Genomic DNA, 26,071 nt, shown 5'->3' on the forward strand with positions numbered 1-26,071 from the left:
TAAACTGAAAGCTTTCCCCCTTAAATCAGGAACAAGACAAGGTTGTCCACTCTCTCCACTCTTATTTAATGTGGTACTAGAAGTTCTAGCCAGAGCAATCAGACAAGACAAAGAAATAAAAGGCATCCATATCGGAAAAGAACAAGTAAAGGTATCACTTTTTGCAGATGATATGATCCTATACATCGAAAACCCCAAAGAATCCACAAAAAGACTACTAGAAACAATAAGCCAATACAGTAAGGTCGCAGGATACAAAATTAACATACAGAAGTCAATAGCCTTTCTATATGCCAACAATGAAACAACTGAGAAGGAACTCAAAAGAATAATCCCCTTCACGATCGCAACAAAAAAAATAAAATACTTAGGAATAAACATAACAAAGAATGTAAAGGACTTATATAATGAAAACTATAAGCCATTGTTAAGGGAAATCGAAAAAAATATAATGAGATGGAAGAATATACCTTGTTCTTGGCTAGGAAGAATAAATATAATCAAGATGGCTATATTACCCAAAGCAATATACAAATTTAATGCAATTCCCATCAAACTTCCAATGACGTTTTTTAAAGAAATAGAGCAAAAAATCATCAGATTTATATGGAACTATAAAAAACCCCGAATAGCCAAAGCAATCCTAAAGAAAAAGAATGAAGCTGGGGGCATTACAATACCTGACTTCAAACTATATTATAGGGCCACGACAATCAAAACAGCATGGTATTGGCAGAAAAATAGACAATCAGACCAATGGAACAGAATAGAAAGTCCAGAAATAAAACCACATATATATAGTCAAATAATTTTTGATAAAGGGGCCAACAACACACAATGGAGAAAAGAAAGCCTCTTCAATAAATGGTGCTGGGAAAACTGGAAAGCCACATGCAAAAGAATGAAACTGGACTACAGTCTCTCCCCCTGTACAAAAATTAACTCAAAATGGATCAAAGATCTAAACATAAGACCTGAAACAATTAAGTACATAGAAGAAGACATAGGTACTAAACTCATGGACCTGGGTTTTAAAGAGCATTTTATGAATTTGACTCCAATGGCAAGAGAAGTGAAGGCAAAAATTAATGAATGGGACTACATCAGACTAAGAAGTTTTTGCTCAGCAAGAGAAACTGATAACAAAATAAACAGACAGCCAACTAAATGGGAAATGATCTTTTCAAACAACAGCTCAGATAAGGGCCTAATATCCAAAATATACAAAGAACTCATAAAACTCAACAACAAACAAACAAACAATCCAATAAAAAAATGGGAAGAGGATATGAATAGACACTTCTCCCAGGAAGAAATACAAATGGCCAACAGATATATGAAAAGATGCTCATCTTCTTTAGCTATTAGAGAAATGCAAATCAAAACGGCAATGAGATACCACCTCACACCTGTTCGATTAGCTGTTATTTGCAAGACAGGTAATAGCAAATGTTGGAGAGGCTGTGGAGAAAAAGGAACCCTCATACACTGTTGGTGGGAATGTAAAGTAGTACAACCATTATGGAAGAAAGTATGGTGGTTCCTCAAAAAACTGAAAATATAACTACCTTATGACCCAGCAATCCCTCTACTGGGTATATATCCCAAAAACTCAGAAACATTGATACGTAAAGATACATGCAGCCCCATGTTTATTGCAGCATTGTTCACAGTGGCCAGGACATGGAAACAACCAAAAAGCCCATCAATAGATGACTGGATAAAGAAGATGTGGCACATATACACTATGGAATACTACTCAGCCATAAGAAATGATGACATCGGAACATTTACAGCAAAATTGTGGGATCTTGATAACATGATATGAAGCGAAATAAGTAAATCAGAAAAAAACAGGAACTGTATTATTCCATACGTAGGTGGGACATAATAGTGAAACTAAGAGACATTGATAAGAGTGTGGTGGTTACGGGGGGGGGGGGAGGAGGGGGGAATGGGAGAGGGAAAGGGGGTGGGGAGGGGCACAAAGAAAAGAAGATAGAAGGTGACAGAGGACAATCTGACTTTGGGTGGTGGGTATGTAACATAATTGAACGACAAGATAACCTGGACTTGTTATCTTTGAATATATGTATCCTGATTTATTGATGTCACCCCATTAAAAATATAAAATTATTAAAAAATAAAAAATAAAAAAATAAAAAATAAATAAAAAATTGGATCTATGTTTAAGCTGTGCTTTATTGTGTAAGAATAAGTTCTGCCGCCAGGAATTTGAATAGTGTGTCCACATTTTCAATTGCAATACAATTAATTATGCTACCAAGATTTTACCAAGATATTTTTATTGTAATAGGATATGTGGCATATTTAAAGCTATCCTGTGGTAAACTCAGCTTGGAAATGAAGCTATACAGTCCTTTGTATAGCAGAAGATATTGTAAAGGGTACATTTGTAGACAAAATGACATGGTTGCAGAACAGTAGTAATAGAGAATCATATGAGTTGGTTCTCCAAATAGCTGCCTCTATTGCAAGTCAAAGAATAATTACATTTGCATAGTGCAGAAAGGGTATTGGTTGTACTTCAGTATTTTTAAAATTTTTTCTTAAATGTATTGGTGTGAAATTGGTTAATAGGTTTCAAGTGCACATTTCTGATACATGATTTGTATATGCATTGTGTGCCCACCACCCAGTATTTTTAAACCTCAGTTTTCATCTGTAGGTGACAGCATCATCAGTAACATACTCTGGGTTTTTGAGAATTAGGAAAGGATCTTAAAAATCGTCACATCCGTTTTATATATAGTTATAAAGAAAATTTACCAGAGCATCAAAGTCTCATAGCCAGTTAAATGATCAGGCCAAGACTAACTAATAATAAATGTTCTCTTGACTCCAGTTTAGTACTTTTCTGACAATATTGTACAACCCTTATTCTTTAAATGTGGTTGAAAGTGGTGAAGTTCTGTCTGAGCATTGATCTATGATTTTATTTCAACCTAGAATATAAGGACGAATAGGAAAGTTCCATTTTCTCTTACTTTCTACATGCAATAAATTTATCAAATGACTTAACTGTATTATTTTAATAATGAGGAAAAAGCCTAGATTTTGTTTTCTTTGGCAGGTGATTCATTCAATCTGGTTTAAATTTAGACAATAAGACAATATTTTTTTTAAGGGAGTAAATTTTAAGGGAGAAACTGTGTTTTTAAAATGATCTTTCTTTTCAATCCTTTGTAACCAGCAAGAAGTTGAGAAGTTTACAGACCTAGAGAAACTCTACCTCTACCTTCAGCTGCCTTCTGGTGTCAGCAATGGAGAGAAAAGGTATGTCTCTGCTTGCCTGTTTTGTAATTACAGTGTTTATAGGGTATCCCTACATGTAAGTGTGGTGTGTGTGTGGTTTTTGGTTATTTTTTGCACTATTCCTAAAATCGTTAGAACAGAATGGCAAAATAGTAGATCTTTTTAGTCTTTGATCATATTTGGTTAAGTATTTACTTAAAGCAGTTTTTGCTAATCATTTGTGCACCTAGTTAAATGCTGTAAAATGCAGTTGGGGTTATGTTTTATAAACAGATTAATAGAGGATTGTGAAAATTGAACAGAAAACTAAAGAGTAAGTGCTAAGTATTGTGAACAATAAAGTAGCTGTAAGAGTTTTTTTAGTATTGTCAGGTGAGCATATCACAATATTAAAAAGAAAAAGTGAGTTGCTTATATGAAGCATGGATTTCTGATAAATGTAGGATGTTTGAAGTGCTTGGGTTATTACTGTATTCTTATTATTAAAAATATTTATTGTCTCATCCGTAAAATTTAGAGAGATGTTGATGGTTCATACATTCTGTTCTTAAAGTTTCTGTACCCTTTTAAGTATTTCTCAGAATTAATTTCATTTATGTAATTCATACAAAGAAAATAGGTTACTTTGAAATTGTGTATAAAAATAAGTGGAATGAAAATTCTGGGTTTTTTTTCTTGGGGCAGATTTTATAACTATTTTAATCATTTTCTGTCTTAGCAACTTGCTCAGTATCTTCTTCAGAAGTAAGTTATTGTTATAGTCAGCTGAGATGAATGTCAAAATCAATTAGAAGAGCTTCCTCAATCTAGGTGTCCTTCTCATGGAATTAGTTTATAAATGACACTGCCATATAATAAAAACAATATTTAGTGGCAGTATGACCTGAGTAGGCGACCCAACTATAGGAAGGACAATAGGGAGATATTTGTCCTCTTAAGATACGTCTGGTGTGAATTACATTCTGGAGCATAGAATGCTTTAGTAAGTTTTCAAGGTAGTTACTTGAGAATGCTAAGCAAACAGAAGATAAACAGTTCCTTCCGTAACCTTTATTTTTCAAAATTTGATGATTTGATAAGTTTAGGCAAATGCACAGGCAAGTAAGTGCACACATATCCAATTAGAGGTAATTTTGGGCAGATACCTCATTTGTCTGCGCTCCATCACCTATGCCCACTTTGAAGACAGTGGCAAGGGCTGGATCAGGGCATTAACTTTAGTCGGCCCCTAGCTGTATAACATGACCCACAACCACAGTAGATGGTTTGTATATAGACAACTGGGCATCTACTGTCTGAGTTCGGTTTGTCTTTTATAGTGTGTCTACATACAGTTATTTAGTGGAACATTTAGGCCTGGCTCAGAAATTATCAATGAATTACTGTCAGGTTCACTTAAAACATGTTTTATTTTTATGATTAGTGATCAGAATGCCATGTCATCTAGTCGGGCACAACAAAAGCATGCCTTTTTCTGGATTCGGAACACTCTAGAGGAACATCCCGAGACTTCACTGCCCAAACAGGAAGTCTATGATGAGTACAAGTAAGTATTATGTATATACATCAGGCATGCTGATGTACTAAAGAGCTTAAATACTTACCTGGCTACAGTGATTTATCATTGGCGAATATGACAGTGGTATATAGGAGTTTAACTTAGAAATCTCTGCTATTCCTTCTTTCTTTACATTTCTCTGGTAGCATTTGTACAGGACAGGATTACTAAGTAAAAGGATGACTCTAGATTCATCTGGATGACTGGAGGGCTGAGGGTAGAGGAACAATGGCATAGGATTGCTGAATGCAAGGATTTCCGTAGAGTTCTTAAGGATAACAGAACAGTATGTCTAGAGTTGGAAGGCAATAAATCAGTGCATATGGAAAAACTAAAAAATTTCTTTTTCCCCAGTGTGAGAGACAGGGAGGGACAGACAGACAGAAAGGGAAACCTCGAGCTGAGAAGTATCCATTCTTTGTTACGACACCTTAGTTGTTCATTGGTTGCTTTCTCATATGTGCCTTGACTGGCGGGCTCCAACAGAGCGAGTGACCCCTTGCTCAAGCCAGCGACCTTGGGCTTTAGCCAGCCACCATGGGGCCATGCGTATAATCCCACGCTCAAGCCAGCAACCTCGGGGTTTCAAACCTGGGCTCTCTGTGTCTCAGGCTGACACTATCCACTGCACCACCACCTGGTCAGGCTATTTAGACTTCTTAAAGACCTTTTCATGAATTCAGAACTTTTTAAATTCTTCTCTATACCAACCAAAGAAAAAGATAGGTTTCTGCAGTGTTGTGAATTATTTATACATGGACAAGAGAGTTGAGTGGTTGTACATATTAAAACATTCATATAATTTTTATTATATAGTTAATTTATTTAAACAGAGAGCAAAAGTATAGAGGCTAATGGAATTTTCTGGGTAGCAGAAAGATAATAAATGCTAAATCTAGTCTTGTTTAACATTTTTGTAATTTATTTGGAAAAAGATTTATTTAGGCAGAGTAAACAAAACCAAAATTTTCTGGGTATTCAAATGTCAAAGCAGCAAACACTAATGTGTTGACTTATACAATTTGGAAGAAAAGTGTCAAATAATAAGTGCTGCTGTTAACCATGTAAGATGATGCAAAGGAACTATACTTACTAAGATTATTGGTATCTAGAAAGAAAACTTTCTCTACCCTCATTCAGAATTTTGATTTCCTCACCTTAAAAAACATAATGGAGCTGGAGAAAGTCTAGAGAAAAATGTTTGAAATGGTCAAGGGTTGAACAGAGTTGAACTGAAGAGCTTTAGATTTTTTTCTATTTAGGAAAATCAAAGCTAAGAGTTCACGTGATCCAAGTCTGTAAAGTTCATTCAGTCTACAATGGTCTGTTGAATACCTGCTACATCCTGCTATGTACCAGACCCTGTAGTAAGCTTTGAGGATACGATGGAATAAGACACAGCTCCTGCCCTCAACTATATATATCGAATTCTTCACTGATTTCAAGTTAATTAAAATAGAGATAACTCTGACACTACAAAGAAGCAAATTTGTATTGCCTAAAAGCTAATATCAGGCAAATATGTGGTATGTTAAACTCCTGGTTTGTAGATTCTGTCATTAAACTTTGTGACCTGGACAAATACTTGAACTACTCTTTTTGTCAGTTGCATCATCTATAAAATGAGGCAATTTAAAAGGTTAGAGTTTCTTTTAGCTCTAAAATTTTAAATAGTCTGAAACAGGAAAATGTTGAACTATTTATCTAAAAATGTCTCGCTAATTTCCCAAAAGGCAAATTGGACAAATTAATGTGTGGTACTGCCGTAATGAATAAATAAGAGAGCCCATGATATTTTATATATTTTTGAACGATGTCCTTCCACCGCACAGCACTTTGTAGTCTGTGGAAGTGTTACCCTGCCTCGCAAATGCACTCCTATGTTCTGTAAAGTTTCATGCCTTTAGCAAGCTATGATTATATTTTTCTATACTATTTTTTCTGAATTTTTCCCGTTAATCATTTTTTAAGGTTTCTATAAATCCTTATAATATTTTTTTACCAAAAATTTTAGGGTTTTCCTAAACAAGTGAACCAAAAACAATGTATTTTTTTTTTGGTGTGTGGAGTGGATGCTCCAATTTCAAGCAATTAATCTGCAGTTTAGTAGAGAGCAACAGAAATAAAAGGAAGTGACTTAGACTGGATTTAAAAAGGAACTATTAGGTAAGGGAAATTCTTGATAATAATGTGACTAGGAAAGAAATTTCTGTTCTGTTCATGAAATTTGAAAGAATTATGCTAATGATTATGTCTGTCTTTATCATCAGCATAGCACTATATACACTATAGTATTATACCTGAGTCTGGGTATTTAAATAAATAAAAAAAAAACGTCATTAAGAACAGACTTCATTTATTGTTGTTTTTCCAAAATATTTTTACATCGTAGTCACTAATTTAAGTGACTGGAATCTGATCCGTGACATTGATAAAAAAATTTGTGTTGTGAAAGACTTCATAAGTCTTCTAGTATACTCCAGTCCCCATTACATAAATAAAAACATTAAAGCCCAGAGAAGTTAGGTGACTACCTGTGTAACAAAATTAGTTAAGGGTGGATACAAGCCTAGAACTCAAGATTCCATGAGTGGTTCATAATAGGTGAGAAAGCAAACTTGTTAAATTTGAATAATATCAAACTGAAGTTAGGCAAGTTCTTAGAAATAAAGTTGGCTAGGACTTCCACATAATGTGAATTAATAAGCTGCTGAAAGCATGAATTTGTTTCTATATCGTTAGTTATACTTGCATACAAATAATATGTTTTATAAGAGACACAGCACAGTAATACATATTAGCAGCACATGTGTGAAAATATGTTTCTGTTTCCACAGAATGATAGCATGTGGGAGCTCCAGGCTCTTCTCTCATTTGATTTTACATTGCTTAAAACAGTAATTTGCCATGTGGTTTTAAATAAAGTGAGAGATACTTGATAAAAATAGACTACTGACAAGCAAGAAGTAGATCAAAGTATTAGGAAATAGGCTAGTTAAAAGTTTTTTATAATTATGTAGCCCCCGGTCAAGGCACATATGAGAAAGTAATTAATGAATAACTAAGGAGCCGCAATGAAGAATTGATGCTTCTCATCTCTCTCTCCCTTCCTGTCTGTCTGTCTGTCTCTCTGTCACCAAAAAAAAAAAAAAAAAAAAAAAGAAGCTGGTGGAATGAATCTATCCAGAAACTCTCATGCAAACGCATAGCAGCAGAGGCAGCAGCAACCACACAGCTCCTGCTGCTTTTTCCTGCTGTATGATGGAGAAACACAAGCATTCAATTAAATGGCTTCCCTGTTAAATAATATGTACCATGTTCTAACATTCCTGATAATGTAGTTGCTTTCATTGTGGGTAGAATGACAAATGTGTAGATTTGTAAACTTGACAACTTTAGCTCCAGAGTTTCCTGGCACAACTCTTAACTCCAGTCCTTTTTTTTTTTAAATCTATTTAATATTTTAATGAATATGATTATTTTCTTTTTTTAGTTATGTATAATCATCAATTTTGTATGTGTGATACTTTCATGCTTACAAACTAAGTTTGTATTTTCTGTTGAAGTAGTAGTCAATGTAAATTAAACTCTTAAGACAACCTTGAAGGTAGAAATAGATTCTAGAAATGTATTTGTTTCAAGAACTTTAAAATAGTGAGCATTCTATGAACCTAAATGACATGTAAATGTTTTATACCTATTTAAAAATCTAGGTCAGACCTAAGCATATGTGCATAATTAATAAATTTCTCAAATGTATAATATATTGTTTAATATTATAGCATCTGTATAAAATAAGTGGAAGCAGGTTTTATTTCTGCTTTATGGATGAAGTCCTTATGACTCAGAGAAGTAAATGCCCTAGACAAATCTGAACCCAGGTTTTCTGGCTCCAGGACTAGGCTCTTTTTGCTTTACTCTCTGTTACCTCCTGAAACTCATTCCAAATGCTAGTCTTTTTTTTTTTTTTAATTAAAATACTTGGAGTAGCATTTGCTAAGCCTTGATTATATTTTAAATATTTTAACTGACTGGAAATAGCAAACTGAAGTTTAGGAAAAACTAAACTAAAGTGATGTCCCCGTAAATGTCCCAGTGAATGAGTCCCTTCAACTCCACAGTCTTAAAGAATGATTCAGATTATGTATTGGTTAAAAAAAAAAAAATCTCAATTTACTGCTTGTCATTGATTAAGGCAATTATTTTCAGTTAAACAAAACTATAAATTTTTGTTCTGCTTTTTAGATTTTATCTTTTGAGATAAACATCACATATTATAATATTCACTTTTAAATTGTCCAATTCAGCCTGACCAGGTGATGGCGCAGTGGATAGAGTGTTGGACTGGGATGCGGAAGACCCAGGTTCAAGACCTCGAGGTCGCCAGCTTGAGCGAGGGCTCATCTGGTTTGAGCAAAGCTTACCAGCTTGGACCCAAGGTCGCTGGCTCGAGCAAGGGGTTACTCGGTCTGCTGAAGGCCCATGGTCGGGGCACATATGAGAAATCAATCAATGAACAACTAAGGTGTCACAACGAAAAACTGATGATTGATGCTTCTCATCTCTCTCCGTTCCTGCCTGTCTGTCCCTATCTGTCCCTCTCTCTGACTCTTTGTCCCTGTAAAAAAAAAAAAAAAAGTGCAATTCAGTGTTTTTTTTACGAGGACATGTATCAGTCACCACAGTACCAAAATATTTTTATTACTCTCCTCAAATCTCACATCCATTAGGAGTCACTATCCATTTTTTCTTCAGCCCTAGCAACAAATCATCTACATTATACCTTTATCAATTTGCCTATTTGGACATTTCATATAAAAAGGATCATATGTTAGGGGCCTTTATCTGTCATGGGTTATCTATGTTGTATCATATTTGGACTTTATTCCTTTTTATGGCCAAATAGTATTCCATTGTATGAATATACCACATTTTGTTTATCCATTCATCAATTGGTGAACATTGTGTTGTTTACACTTTTTGGTAATATGATAATGTTGCTATTAACATTTGTCTATAAGGTTTTGTTTGGACATGAATTTTCAGTTCTCTTCTGTATATACCAAGGAATGGAATTGCTGGGTGATATGGTAATCAACATTTTAAGGAATTACCAACTTGTCTTCCAAAATGGCTGCACCATATTACATTCCCACCAACAATTATGAGGAGTGTATTTCTCCACATTCTTGCCCACACCTTCCTGTCTTTTATATTACCGTTAACTCTACGACATGTGAAGCTCATGATTTTGATTTGCATTTCCCTGATGACTGATGATGCCGAGTATCTTTTCATGTTCTTATTGGCCATTTATATATTTTCTTGGGAGAAATACTCAGATTCTTTTCCCACTTTTAACTATTTGCCATCTTATTGTTTACTAATGTGTTCTATACATGTTTATTATACTAAATCCTGAATAGATATATTATGATTTGTAAATATTTCTCCCACCTGATGATTATCTTGTTTTCAGAGTGTCCTTTGGTGAACAAAAGTTTTTCATTTTGATTAAATTTGCTTTATTTTTTTTCTGTAGTTGCTTGCGCTTTTAGGTATCATATCTAACAAATTGTTGCCTGATCAAAGATCATGCGTATTTATAATATGTTAGCTCATACATTTGGATCTTTGCAGTTTAATTTTTCTCCATGTTGTGAGGTAGGTACCCAAATTCATTCTTTTGCACATGGATATCCAGTTATCCCAGCATCATCTATTGAAAAAACTATTTCTTCCCCACTGAATGGACTTAGAACCCTGTGGAAAATCAGTGATCATGGGCTTACTTCCAGACTCTGAATTGTGTTCAATTGCTCTGTGTATCTTTCTCTATGCTAGTATTACACTGTCTTGGTTATTTTTGTTTTGTAGTAAGTTTTGAAATAAGGATGTATGAGTCTTCCAGATATATATTTTTTTACTCTTCTGGGTCACTTAAATTTCCATATTGATTCTAGCATTAGCTTGGGGTTTTGTTTTTGTTTTTTTCTATTTTTTTATTTGCTTTTAAATAGGTTTTTTTTTTTCAGATGAGAGTAGGGGAGAGAGTGAAGCAGACTCCTGTGCCCAGACTGGGATCCACCCAGCATCCCCATTGGGGCCAATGCTTGAGTACTTATTTTTAGTACCTGAGGATGATGCACTCCAAGGGAGCTATACTCAGCACCCAGGGCCACAATCAAACCAGTCAAGCCCATGGCTGTGGAAGGGGGAAAGGGAAGGGAAGAGAAGCAGATGTCTGCTTCTTTTATGTGCCCTGACCAGGAATTGAACCTAGGACGTCCATACACCAGGCCAACGCTCGATCCACTGACTGAGCCACTGGCCAGGGCTGCATTAGCTTGTTAATTTCTGTAAGAAAGGCAGAGAAATTTTCATAAAGACTGCGTTTGATCTGTAGATAAATTTGGGAGTATTGTCAACTTAACAATCCATGAATATGGAATGTATTTCCAACTACTTAGGTCTTTTAATTTTTTTCAGTGATGTTCTATAGTTTTCTTGTAAGAAACCTTGCACTTATTTTGTTAAGCTTATTTAGGGTTCATTTTAAATACTGTACATGGAGTTATTGTTCATAGTTCCTTGTGTATAGAAATAGGACTGCTTTTTATACAGTCATACAGACCACATACACGATTATGTTCCCATAAGATTATAATGGAGCTGAAAAAATTCCCATTGTTCACTGGTGTCCTATTTGTTCTAAAGTGGTAGCACAAGGCGTTACTCAATGTAGTAGTGTTTGGGTTGAAGTTGGTGTAAATAAACCTGTGCTGCCAGGTGTATAAAATTACAGCACATACAATTACAGTAGTAGGCCATACCATCTAGGTTTGTGTAAGTACGACACTATGATGTTCAAACAATGACAGAGTCACCTAACAACACATTTCTTAAAACATATTCCCATCCTTAAGTGGCATATGACTGTATATGATCTTGCATCCTGCAACCTTACTGAACTGGTGTATTAGCTCTAATGACTATTTTTAGTACATTCCCAAGTGTTGTCTATATATATTATGTCATCTGAAAATAAAGATAATTTTACCTCTTCCTTTCTAATCTGGCTTAGATTCCATTTTATATTGCCTAATTGCCTGGCAGGAATCTTTCAGTACAAAGTTAAATAGAAATAATGAGGCAGACATTCTAGTTTTTACCTGATTTTGAAGTAGGAACCTTCAGTGTTTCTGCATTACCTGACCAGGTAGTGGTGCAGTGGACAGAATGTTAACCTGAGACACTGAGGTCCCGGGTTCAAAACCCCAAGGTCACTGGCTTGAGTGCAGGCTCATCCGGCTTGAGCGCAGGATCACCAGCTTGAGTGTGGGATCCTAGATATGACCCCATTGTCGCTGACTTGAAGCCCATGGTCACTGGCTTTAGTAAAGGGTCACTGGCTCAACTGGAGCCCCCTGCTCAAGGCACATATGAGAAGCAATCAATGAACAAGTAAGGGGCTGCAACTATGAGTTGATACTTCTCATTTCCCGTCCTGTCTGTCTGTTTCTGCCTGTCTTTCTGTCTGTCTCTCTCTCTCTCTCTCTCTCTCTCTCCCCCCCCACGCGCGCGCACGCGCACGTGCTAAAACAAACAAACATTATTAGCTGTAGGATGACCTTTATCAGGTTTAGGACCTTATATTCTATTACCAAAGTGTTGAATGTTGAAGTTTCTCAAATATTTTTCCTGCATCTATTGAGATAATCATATCATTTTTTCCCCTATGCAGTAAATATTGTATATTACCATATTTACCCATGTACAAGATGCACTTTAATTTTGGGGCCAGAAATTTGAAAAAACATGTATTACATAAAGTTATTAAACTCAAGTTTTATTCATCATAAAATTCATACAACTCCTCATCACTGTCAAAACTCCCATCCATTAGCTTGTCCTCATCTGTGTCTGATGACGAATCACTGTCTTCATATATTGCCTCGTCCTCAGTTCCATCTATGGCATTTGAAATGCCACAACCACTGTATAAGACGCACCCAGTTTTTAGCCCCAAATTTTTTGGAAAAGGGTGCGTCTATACATGGAGAAATATGGTACATTATTGATTGATTTTTATATTTTGAACCCGTCTTATATTCCTGGGATAAATCATATTTGGTCATAATATATAATCCTCTATATACAGTGATAGATTTGGTTTGCTAGTATTGTATTGAAGATTTGATAGATGAAAGGGAAGGGAAGAGAAGGGAAGGGAAGGGAAGGGAAGGGAACGGAAGGAAGGAAGGAAGGAAGGAAGGAAGGAAGGAAGGAAGGAAGGAAGGAAGGAAGGCAGGCTAATAAAATATGGTCTATTTTTATTTTCTTATGAAGTCTTTGTTTGGTTTTGTAATCAGGGTAATATTGGTTTTACAGAATGAGTTTGGAAGTATTTCCTCTTCTATTTTTTTGGAAGAGTTTATGAAGGATTGGTATTAATCTTGAGCTGTTCTGTAGAATTCACCTGTGAAGTCATCTAGGTCTGGGCTTTTCTTTGTGTGTAATTTTATATTTTTTTAAATTTAATTTTATTTTATTTTAGTAAGAGAGACAGAGAGAGGGACAGATAGGGAAGGATAGACAGGAAGGGAGAGATGAGAAGTGTCAGTTCTTCATTGTGGCACCTTAGTTGTTCATTGATTGCTTTCTCATATGTGCCTTGGCTGGGGGGCTCCAACAGAGTGAGTGACCCCTTGCTCAAGCCAGCGACCATGGGGTCATGTCTGTGATCCCACGCTCAAGCCAGCAACCTCAGGGTTTCAAACCTGGGTCCTCTGTGTCCCAGGCCAATGCTCTATTTGTTGCATGACCTCCTGGTCAGGCTGTGGTAATTTTTAAGTAACTAATTCAATCTTTTTATAGGTTAGACTATTTTTTTTTAATTCATTTGGTTGTTTGTTCTTTCTAGTTTGTCCATCTCTTGTGGATATGAGATCTGTTGGCAGACAGGTTTTTGCCGTATTCTCTTATAGCCCCTTTTATTTCTGTAACAGTGGTAGTAATGTCCCACTTTCATTCCTGATTTTAGTTATTTGAGTCTTTTTTCATCTTGATCAGTTTAACTAAGCTTTGTTGATCTTTTCAAAGGAACAACTTTGGATTTGTTAATTTCTTTTTTATTCTCTGTTTTATTTATTTCTGTCTGCTTTGGATTTGGTTTCCTTTTATTTTTTTAGGGTCTTAACATGAAAAGTTAGTTTGTTCATTTGAGACCAACCTTTCTTCTTTTTTAATGTAAGCATAAGCAGCTATAAATTTTCCCCTAAGTACTGCTTTTACTACATCCCATAAGTTTTGGTATGTTATGATTTTATTTTTATTCATCTCAAAGTATATTGTAATTTCTTTTGTGATTTCTTCTTTGACCCATTTATAACTTTCACATATGTGTGAATTTTTCATTTCTTTGAGTTACTGATTTCTAATTCTGTTCCATTATAGTTGGAGTAAATGCTTTGTATAATTTTGCTGCTTTGAATGTATTAAGAGTTGTTTATAGCCTAATGTACCGTCTACCCTAAAAATTATTCCATGTGCGCTTGAGAATACGTATTCTTCTATTGCTAGTGGGTGGGGTGGTGTTCTATAGATATCTTTTAGGTATAGTTGATTTATACTGTTGTTTTGGGGTTTTTTTTTGTAATTTTCTGAAGCTGGAAATGGGGAGAGACAGTCAGATAGACTCCCGCATGCGCCTGACCGGGATCCACCCAGCACGCCCACCAGGGGGCGATGCTCTGCCCCTCCGGGGCGTCACTCTGTCATGACCAGAGCCACTCTAGCGCCTGGGGCAGAGGCCAAGGAGCCATCCCCAGTGCCCGGGCCATCTTTGCTCCAATGGAGCCTTGGCTGCGGGAGGGGAAGAGAGAGACAGAGAGGAAGGAGAGGGGGAGGGGTGGAGAAGCAGATGGGTGCTTCTCCTATGTGCCCTGGCCGGGAATCGAACCCGGGACTTCCGCACGCCAGGCCAACGTTCTACCACTGAGCCAACCGGCCAGGGCTGGTTTATACTATTGTTTTATGTCTTCTGTTTCCTTATTTATCCTCTTAGCTCTGTCCATTATTGAAAGATAAGTATTGCAGTCTCTCAGTTATTATTATTGAATTATCTTATTTCTTCCTCCAGTTATGTCAACTTTTGTTTTATGTTTTTGGAGCTCTGTTGTTAGATGCATAATAGGTTATGATTGTTAATATCTTCTTGATGGACTGACCTTTTTATCATGAAATAATGTCTTTTTTTGTCTCTAAAAACAATTTTTGTCTTAAACTCCTGTTCTATGATATTAGTACAAGCATCCTAGTTCTCTTTCGGTTACTTTTGACACATTATATCCTTTTTCCTTTCAACCTATTTGTGTTCTTGAATCTAAAATATATATGTAATATGTAGATGACATATAATTTGATTATATTTTATTCTGAATCTATTCTGCCTATCCTGTTTTTTAATTGGGGAGTTTAATTCATTTACATTTGCCTTTGTACTATTTGTTTTCTATAAAATGTCTTTTGTCTATTTTTCCTTAGTTCCCCCATTTCTGACTTCTTTTATGTTAAATAGTTGAACCATTTTAATTCCCTTGTTTCTTTTACTATACATATTTCTTAAATTATTTTCTTTGGTTGTCCTGAAGATTACAGTTAACACCTTAATTTATGAAAATTAGTTGGATTATACCAAGTTAACTTTAAAAGTGTGTGTGTGTATATATGTTAAACAGATATATATATATATCTGTTTAAAAGTATGTGGATCTGTTCTCTTTCCCATCCCCATTCATTTTTATGCATTGTGTATTCATTAACAGATTTATATTTGATGCTTTATGCAGTTGTCTTTTAGATCAGATAGGAATAAAGGCATTACAAGAAAAAATATATTTAGACTGTATTTTATATTTACATAGGACATTACCTATACTGGGGTTTTTTATTTGTCCATGTGAATTTGAGTTACCATTTGGTATCCTGTCATTTAAGACTGAATGACTGCCTTTAGTATTTCGTGTAGGATCAGTTTGCTAGAGATGAATTCTTTAATTTGGGGGGGGGGGGGGGTCTGGCCATTGAAGTCTCTAGTTGGTTAGTTTAATGGTCAGATATTGATTGGGTGGAGATTTCCTTAAACATCTTGAATGAATTAAATCTCCCAGTCTTTGTCAAAGGGCCATGTTGGGGTGGGGGTGGACACCGTAAATGCTCAATTAATTGAAAACCCTTCTTTTGCCTTCACTTCCTGCTTTTGTGGAGCCTAATATTTGGCCAGAGGTGAGAGCTTAGAGCCTTCCTGGGTCTTGAAGTGCAATAGCTGTTTCCATGTGCATGGTCTTCTAGATTCCCAGGAATATGTTGATGTTTTTCAGAGCTTCAATGGACCTCTTATTTCCCAGCTTTTTCTCTTAAGTTTTTGGTTAGTCTGTTGTTTGCCTCAGCTTCCAGGAATTTAAGACACTTGCCTGTAATTCTTTTTAACAACTTCCTCACCCTATCCTTCCACCCTGTGAGAGAGAAAGCATTTTGCAGTGGGCAGGATCCAAGATACCAGCCTGTAGGTAGAGTATCCTATAGAACCCACCACACAAGGCAGATAATGACAGTTCTTTGGGATGAGGGTTTGAGAACACTGCAGTTATGTTCTGTTTATTATGGTGGCCACCAGGCTGAACTGGGAATATGGGCTATTTCTTTTCACTGCTGCTACTGGAGAATGGGAGATCTTTAGAGCAAGTTAAAATGATACAAAGCTGTGCTTATTGAAAACCAGCTATTTCTCTTGGAAAAATGCTTCCCAGTTTTCTGCAAGACATGGGTTAATTTTCAGAGTTCTTAAAAGTTGATATTGACCAGCTTTTTCAGTTTTTCCATTATTTTATAAAGAACAATAAACTGTTGAGAGGGGAAGTAAAAATGTTGAGCTTTAGAATATAGTCAAACTTAAGTTGTTATCAATTTAAAATTGACTGTTATAAATATGTTGTTATATGTAAACCTTTTGGTCATCACAAAGCATAAACCTATAGTGAATACACAAAAGATAAAGAGAAAGCCATATAAGCATACCACTAAAGAGAGTCATCAATTTACAGAGGAAGAGAGCAAAAGAAGAAAGAAACAGAAAGGAACTACAAAACACCAGGAAACAATTAAAATGGTAATAAGTACATATCTAGCAATCATTACTTTAAGTGTACATGGACTAAATTCTCCAATCTGATGATGTAGAATGGCTGAAAGGAGAAAAAAGAAGACCCATTTATATGCTGTCTATAGAGACTCACTTTAGATGTAAGGACACAGAGAGACTGAGTGAAGGAATATAAAAACATATTCTATGCAACAAGAAACCAAAAGGAAGCTGGGGTAGCTATGCTTATATCAGACAAAATCTAGCTTTAAAATAAAACCTGTAATAGAGAGACAAAGAAGATTGTTAAATAATGGTAAAGAGTTCTATCCAACAAGAGGCTATAACATTTGTAAATATTTATGTATTCAATCTAGGAGTTTCAAAATATATGAAGCAAATACTAACAGACCTTAAAGAAGAAATAGACAGCAATACAATAATAGTAGACACTGGAGTGACGTCAGAGAAATGGCGCCGTGAGGAGCGCGACCGACAAATCTCCTCAAAATTTCAAAAAGTTCATCAACCAGAGACAGAAAAATCTATCCTTGGAGCGTCCGGGAGTCCCACACACGGAAGGCGAAGTGCTATCAACAAGACCACCCTCAGATGTCATTAAGAAAAAGGAAATCGAATATCATGGATACAAAAGATAGAGAAGTAGCACAGATAGATGTGGAAAAATCTATGGAGAAAAAATTTAATATATTGGAAACCTTGGAGCTAAATGACAGAGAATTTAAAATAGAAATCCTAAAAATACTCGGAGATATACAAGAAAACACAGAAAGGCAATTTAGGGAGCTCAGAAAACAACTCAACGAACACAAAGAATATATTACCAAGGAAATTGAAACTATAAAAACAAATCAAACAGAGATGAAAAACTCAATTCATGAACTGAGAAACGAGGTAACAAGCTTAGCTAATAGAACAGGCCAGATAGAAGGTAGGATTAGTGACATAGAAGACAAGCAACTTGAGGCACAACAGAGAGAAGAGAGAGACTCAAAAATTTAAAAAAATAAGAAAGCCCTACAGGAATTGTCTGACTCCATCAAAAAGAATAACATAAGGATAATAGGTATATCAGAGGGAAAGGAAAGAGAAAATGGAATGGAGAATATATTCAAACAAATAATAGACGAGAACTTCCCAAGCCCATAGAAAGAAATAAAGCCTCAAATTCAAGAAGCAAACAGAACACCAAGTTTTCTTAACTACAACAGACCTACTCCAAGGCACATCATAATGAAAATGGCACAAACCAACAACAAAGAAAAAATTCTCAAGATAGCCAGGGAAAAGAAGAATACTACATATAAAGGAAGGCCTATTAGATTATCATCAGATTTCTCAGCAGAAACCCTACAAGCTAGAAGAGAGTGGACCCCAACATTTAAAGCCCTGAAAGAGAGGAACTTTCAACCAAGACTACTATACCCATCAAAGCTATCCTTCAAATACGAAGAAGAAATCAAAACATTCACAAATACAGAAAAGATGAGGGAATTTATCATCAGAAAACCCCTACTCCAGGAAATACTAAAGGGGGTTTTTCAACCAGATTTAAAGAACAAAACAAAACAAAACCACAAGTAAAAGCTCCACCAAGAACACAATAAAACCAAATTTAAACTGTAACAACAAAAGCAAAAAAACAGGGAGAGGATGGAGATTAACAGTAGCAAAGGACGATGAAGTGCAGAAACACTCATAAGATAGGGTACTACAATGAATATGGTAGGTACCCTTTTCATTACTTAATGGTAACCACCCTTGAAAAAACCACCACAGAAGCACATGACTTAAAAAAGGTAGCAACAGAGGAAAGAAGGATGGAATACAAACAAACAAAAACAAATGATAGAAAAACAAAAGAGAAGAATCAAACAAGATACAAAACTAACAGAAAGCAATTTATAAAATGGCAATAGGGAACCCACAAGTGTCAGTAATTACACTAAATATAAATGGATTAAACTCACCAATAAAAAGACACAGAGTAGCAGAATGGATTAAAAAAGAAAATCCAACTGTATGCTGCCTACAAGAAACACATCTAAGCAACAAGGATAAAAACAAATTCAAAGTGAAAGGCTGGAAAACAATACTCCAAGCAAATAACATTCAAAAAAAAAGCAGGTGTAGCAATACTTCTATCTAATAATGCTGACTACAAGACAGAAAAAGTACTCAGAGACAAAAAATGGTCATTTCATAATTATTAAGGGGACACTGAATCAAGAAGACATAACAATCCTTAATATATATGCACCAAACCAAGGAGCACCAAAATATATAAGACAGCGACTTATTGCCCTAAAAATAACAACTGACAAAAATACAATCATACTTGGAGACCTCAATACACCACTGACGGCTCTAGATTGGTCATCCAAACAGAGAATCAATAAAGGTATATTGGCCTTAAATGAAACACTAGAGCACCTGGATATGATAGACATCTACAGGACACATCATCCCAAAGAGACAGAGTATACATTTTTCTCTAGTGTACACGGAACATTCTCAAGAATTGACCATATGTTGGGCCACAAAAATAACATCAGGAAATTCAGAAAAATTGAAATTGTACCAAGCATATTTTCTGATCATAAAGCCTTGAAACTAGAATTCAACTGCAAAAAAGGGAAAAAACCCCACAAAAAATGTGGAAATTAAACAACATACTTTTAAAAATGAATGAGTCAAAGAAGAAATAAGCACAGAGATTAAAAGGTATATACAGACAAACAAAAATGACAGTACGACATACCAGAATCTCTGGGATGCAGCAAAAGCAGTGATAAGAGGGAAGTTCATATCACTTCAGGCCTATATGAACAAACAAGAGAGAGCCCAAGTGAACCACTTAACCTCACACCTTAAGGAACTGGAAAAAGAACAAAAACAACCCAAAACCAGCCGAAGAAAGGAGATAATAAAAATCAGAGCAGAAATAAATGAAATAGAGAACAGAAAAACTAGAAAAAAATTAATAAAACAAGGAGCTGGTTCTTTGAAAAGATCAACAAAATCGACAAACCCTTGGCAAGACTCACCAAGGAAAAAAGAGAAAGGACTCATATAAACAAAATCCAAAATGAAAGAGGAGAAATCACCACAGACATAGATATACAAAGAATTATTGTAGAATACTACAAAACACTATATACCACCAAATTCAACAATCTCGAAGAAATGGATAAATTCCTAGAACAATACAACCTTCCTAGATTGAGCCATGAAGAAGCAGAAAGCCTAAACAGACCAATTAGCAGGGAGGAAATAGAAAAAACTATTAAAAACCTTCCCAAAAATAAAAGTCCAGGCCCAGATGGTTATACTAGTGAATTCTATCAAACATTCAAAAAAGACTTGGTTCCTATTCTACTCAAAGTCTTCCAAAAAATTGAGGAAGAAGCAATACTTCCAAACACATTTTATGAGGCCAACATAACCCTCATACCAAAACCAGGCAAGGATGGCACAAAAAAAGAAAACTACAGACCAATATCTCTAATGAATACAGATGCTAAAATACTAAACAAAATACTTGCAAATCGAATACAACAACATATTAAAAAAATAATACATCATGATCAAGTGGGATTCATCCCAGAATCTCAAGGATGGTTCAACATACGTAAAACGGTTAACGTAATACACCATATCAACAAAACAAAGAACAAAAACCACATGATCTTATCAATAGATGCAGAAAAGGCATTCGATAAAATACAACACAACTTTATGTTTTAGACACTCAACAAAATGGGTATAGAAGGAAAACATCTCAACATGATAAAGGCCATATATGATAAACGATCAGCTAACATCATATTAAATGGCATAAAACTGAGGACTCTCCACCTTAAATCAGGAACAAGACAGGGTTGTCCAGTCTCTCCACTCTTATTTAACGTGGTGCTAGAAGTTCTGGCCAGAGCAATCAGACAAGACAAAGAAATAAAAGGCATCCATATCAGACAAGAAGAAGATAAGGTATCACTTTTTGCAGATGATATGATCCTTATCATTGAAAACCCCAAAGACTCCACAAAAAGATTACTAGAAACAATAAACCAATACAGTAAGGTTACAGGATACAAAATTAACATACAAAAGTTCATAGCCTTTCTATATGCCAACAATGAAATATTAGAAAACAAACTCAAAAAAATAATCCCCTTCACGATTGCAATAAAAATAAATAAAATACCTAGAAATAAACATAACAAAGAATGTAAAGGACCTATATAATGAAAACTACAAAGCAGTTTTAAAGGAAATCAAAAAAGATACAATGAAATGGAAAAATATTCCTTGTTCTTGAATAGGAAGAATAAATATAATCAAAATGGCCATATTACCCAAAGCAATTTATAAATTTAATGCAATTCCCATCAAAATTCCTATGACATTCTTTAAACAAATGGAACAAAAAATCATCAGATTTATATGGAACTATAAAAAACCCCGAATAGCCAAAGAAATCCTAAGGAAAAAGAATGAAGCCCGGGACATTACAATACCTGACTTCAAACTATATTATAGGGCCACGACAATCAAAACAGCATGGTATTGGCAGAAAAATAGACACTCAGACCAATGGAACAGAATAGAAAGTCCAGAAATAAAACCACATATATATGGTCAAATAATTTTCGATAAAGGGGCCAACAACACACAATAGAGAAAAGAAAGCCTCTTCAACAAATGTTGCTGGGAAAACTGGAAAGCCACATGCAAAAGAATGAAACTCGACTACAGCCTGTCCCCGTGTACTAAAATTAATTCAAAATGGATCAAAGACCTAAATATAAGACCTGAAACAATGAAGTACATAGAAGAAGACATAGGTACCAAACTCATGGACTTGGGTTTTAAAGAGCATTTTATGAATTTGAATCCAAAGGCAAGAGAAGTGAAGGCAAAGATAAATGAATGGAACTACATCAGACTAAAAAGTTTTTGCTCAGCAAGAGAAACTGACAACAAAATAAACAGACAGCCAACTAAATGGGAAATGATATTTTCAAACAACAGCTCAGATAAGGGCCTAATATCCAAAATATACAAAGAACTCATAAAACTCAACAACAAACAAACAAACAATCCAATAAAAAAATGGGAAGAGGACATGAGCAGACACTTCTCCCAGGAAGAAATACAAATGGCCAACAGATATATGAAAAGATGCTCATCTTCATTAGTTATTAGAGAAATGCAAATCAAAACTGCAATGAGATACCACCTCACACCTGTTAGATTAGCTGTTATCAGCAAGACAGGTAATAGCAAATGTTGGAGAGGCTGTGGAGAAAAAGGAACCCTCACTCACGGTTGGTGGGAATGTAAAATAGTACAAGCATTATGGAAGAAAGTATGGTGGTTCCTCAAAAAACTGAAAATAGAACTACCTTATGACCCAGCAATCCCTCTACTGGGTATATACCCCCAAAAGTCAGAAACATTGATACGTAAAGACACATGCAGCCCCATGTTCATTGCAGCATTGTTCACAGTGGCCAAGACATGGAAACAACCAAAAAGCCCTTCAATAGAAGACTGGATAATGAAGATGTGGCACATATATACTATGGAATACTACTCAGCCATAAGAAATGATGACATTGGATCATTTACAACAAAATGGTGGGATCTTGATAACATTATACGGAGTGAAATAAGTAAATAAGAAAAAACCAAGAACTACATGATTCCATACATTGGTGGGACATAAAAACGAGACTAAGAGACATGGACAAGAGTGTGGTGCTTACCGGGGTGGGGAGGGGGCACGGGAGGGAAGGAGGGAGAGGGGAAGGGGCACAAAGACAACTAGATAGAGGGTGACGGAGGACAATCTGACTTTGGGTGATGGGTATGCAACATAATTGAATGACAAGATAACCTGGACATGTTTTCTTTGAATATATGTACCTTGATTTATTGATGTCACTCCATTAACATTAATAAAAATTTATTTATAATAAAATAATAGTAGTAGGCACTGTAATATCTTACTTAAATCAATGGATTGATCATTCATAGAGAAAATCGATAAGAAAACACTGGCCTTAAATAACATGTTAGACCACACATGGACTTAACAGATATATACTGTACTCCTTTTACTTTTTTAGTTTTTTGTTATTGATTTGAAAAAGAAGGGGGGGCAGAGCAGGAAGCATCAACTTGTAGTTGCTTCTTGTATGTGCCTTGACTGGGCAAGCCCAGGGTTTTAAAGTGGCAGCCTCAGTATTCCAGGTCAACGCTTTATCCACTGTGCCACCACAGGTCAGGCTAGCTTAATGTGACTCTTAAATCTTGTTGTTCCTAGTGCTGAGAATAAAATAGTGAACTAGATAGATGGGATTGGCAAATAAAGATTTACAGTTGTTAGTACACAAAAGTTTATGCTTGTGTTATTATTTATTTGTATTATAACTGTAAACCTACTTTTGCTCACCCATATATATGGTTTCTGCCCTGACTGAGGAGACAACAAGTAAATTGGCTACTACTATGTAGTTCATGAAAAGAATAGAAACAGTACACTGAAAGGGAACATGATTAGGAAGTGGCAGGAGGGCATTGCTTTAGAGATGGTAGTCAGAAGAGATCCTTTCAAAATCATAACATTTAAGCTGGTACTTGAAGGATAAGGGAACTAATGATCCAGGCAAAGGAAACAACATGTGTCCAGTTTCTTAGGTACAAGGAGCTTCATTCACATTTTCATTCTGTGCTGGTTTAAGCCATAAAGACGACGATTTAACTTGCTACCAAAATGGTTATAACTTAATACAATTTATTTAAATTGTCAGCACCCAAAAATAGTCACCCCTCAGGTTAACTTAAATCTCAGTTCCTTTACCAAAATATTGCATTTAGTCTCCATTTGAATATGATGATTCTAAATGGTTCTATAGAGGGGACTCTCAGTACGTGTTAGCCCCTTTCCCTTCTCCCTGCTCTGTTGGGCGGGTGTTTGTGGGCATCTCTTGCCTCTCCAGCACCAGCAGAGGAATGTGGGTTTTGCTATGGAGGTAGGGAGGGCACGATAAAGAAAGATACCATTGTCTGCAGACCTACCCCTTTTCTCTCGAGTAAGGCTCCCAGAGGTCCTACCTTCTCTTGAGTATCTCCTATTTCAATGTCTTGTGTTCACGTCACTTCAGAAATGTTGCCAGGATGTTTATTGAGCAGTCTGCAAGAACTCAAGTCCCAGTTACAGTTGCCCACCAGGCCTGCCAGTTGTTTTCCTATGGTTTCTTCATCCTAAACCTCTCTGGCTCTTCACTGTTTGTCTTCATCAAGAAGCTGCTCTGGTTGGTGCTAAAATGGGACTTGGGAGAGAGTGAGGTCAGGAGACTTGACTGAAGTCCTTGGGAGTTCCTCTGACTTCCCCTTCAGTATTTCTCAGTTAGTGGTTCTCCCACAGGCTGCTGCTGTGAGGAGGACCTTGGCAGCCAGAGAAGATGTGGCTTTGACCTGCTGCTGAACTGGTGGAGGAGGGACTGTCCTTTACCGGCATATTTAGAGAATAACAGAACACCTGATTCCAGTAGTAATTTTTTGTTTTCCTGGTCTCACTTGAAGTTACGGCCTTACAAAGGACTTTTTCGTGGCAGTAATGGTGATGGGTAGGGGTGAGGAGAGAACTCTGGACCTTTGGAACTTCTCTCTGTGCCTTTGTTTTATCCCTTATGGGCAAAATGAGGTGTTGGTATAGATGATTTCTAAGGTCCTTTTTAATTCTAATGTATCACGTTTCTATTTTAAACTATGTAGTAGTTTTGTCTCTAATATCTGACGTACATATGCTTATATTGGAAATTATCCCAGTATGTAAAGCTTGATAAATATGTGGAAACTTACTGCCCTGCTACATGAGCTGGATATGCTCATTTCAGAATGCAGAGTTGGATTGTAGTTGAAAAATTAGACCCCCAGTATCTCTTACTGCAAATTCCTTGAATGCTGTAGAAAGCAGTAATACACAAGCTAACCCTGAGTTGTCTCCAGAGAATGTTGGTCATATATATATATCAGTGAAAATTGTGGTGAATGCCTTGAAGGTGTGTTTTTTTACTTTATCAAGGGGATCAAATTGTGTTGAAATAACCCTGTGCTGTGTATTTCTGAGTTGTGTTGCTCTCTTAATTGGTCCCTCCTTTTTTTCAGGAGCTATTGTGACAATCTTGGTTATCATCCACTAAGTGCTGCTGACTTTGGAAAGATTATGAAGAATGTCTTTCCAAACATGAAGGCACGTCGTCTGGGCACGAGAGGCAAATCTAAATATCCTTTACCAGAATGGTTTTTAGTAATCTCTAAGTTTTCACTTATAGAACATCTGTCATAGTTCAACCAGCAATTATATTTAGAAATAAATTTGAATTAATAAATATAAACAACCCAAAAGTACTTAGCAAAATAATTGCAAATGTTGTTTTTCAGCTGCTTGTCAAACTACAAGAGAAATAACAAGTAGTGGTTATTAAGATTGTGATAGATTTTACCTTATTCTGTCACTGTAATATGTTCTTAATAGTCTCATCTCCGTTTCTTTAACAATAAGGATGACCAAGGCATGCCACAGTACAGCAATTGTAAATTAGCAAAAAGGTGAACAAAGATGTTAGCTTACCTTCTTTCCTTCCTCTCAATTAGAAACATGGGGGCCTATGTATTGCAAAATACATAACATTCAAAAAAATTTCTTGTGGAAGTTGTACTGGGACATTAGTTCTCTTTTAAAGTACTTTTCAGCCAACTGTTTAAAGCCTGTATTAAATTTAGAGCCAGGGGATAGAAGAGGTCCCTCTTGTAATAGAGAAAACTTAGGAGCAAACAGAAACAAGGAAATGAAAATTAAGACTTTATTAAAGTTCTTCCTACTCTTGGAAAAAGATTGTAAAATAGAAGATCTCTGTATCATATTAGAAGTACTTCCCCTCTCTCTCTGCTTAGCTCTTGGCTTTTTTCACAGCATAAAAATTCACTACAATGAAGGAGAGGAGGGGAAGGTGGAATTCCGACTGCTTTTCTAAAATGGTTCCAGGTGTTCTTTAACCAAT

At 35.8% G+C, this 26,071-nt stretch overlaps 1 protein-coding gene across 3 annotated transcripts in view; it reads left to right on the forward strand.

The window, feature by feature from the left end:
- RFX7 (regulatory factor X7) overlaps nt 1-26,071 on the forward strand; it is a 139,784-nt gene that overhangs the window by 100,166 nt on the left and 13,547 nt on the right. For all 3 annotated transcript variants that reach the window (XM_066387993.1, XM_066387995.1, XM_066387994.1), the window contains 3 exons: nt 3,215-3,297; nt 4,700-4,822; nt 25,176-25,292. In XM_066387993.1, the coding sequence (XP_066244090.1) occupies nt 3,215-3,297; nt 4,700-4,822; nt 25,176-25,292 (323 nt within the window). The remainder of the gene's footprint in view (nt 1-3,214; nt 3,298-4,699; nt 4,823-25,175; nt 25,293-26,071) is intronic.

The sequence above is a fragment of the Saccopteryx leptura genome, chromosome 6, assembly GCF_036850995.1.
Source record: "Saccopteryx leptura isolate mSacLep1 chromosome 6, mSacLep1_pri_phased_curated, whole genome shotgun sequence".
NCBI classification, from domain to species: domain Eukaryota; kingdom Metazoa; phylum Chordata; class Mammalia; order Chiroptera; family Emballonuridae; genus Saccopteryx; species Saccopteryx leptura.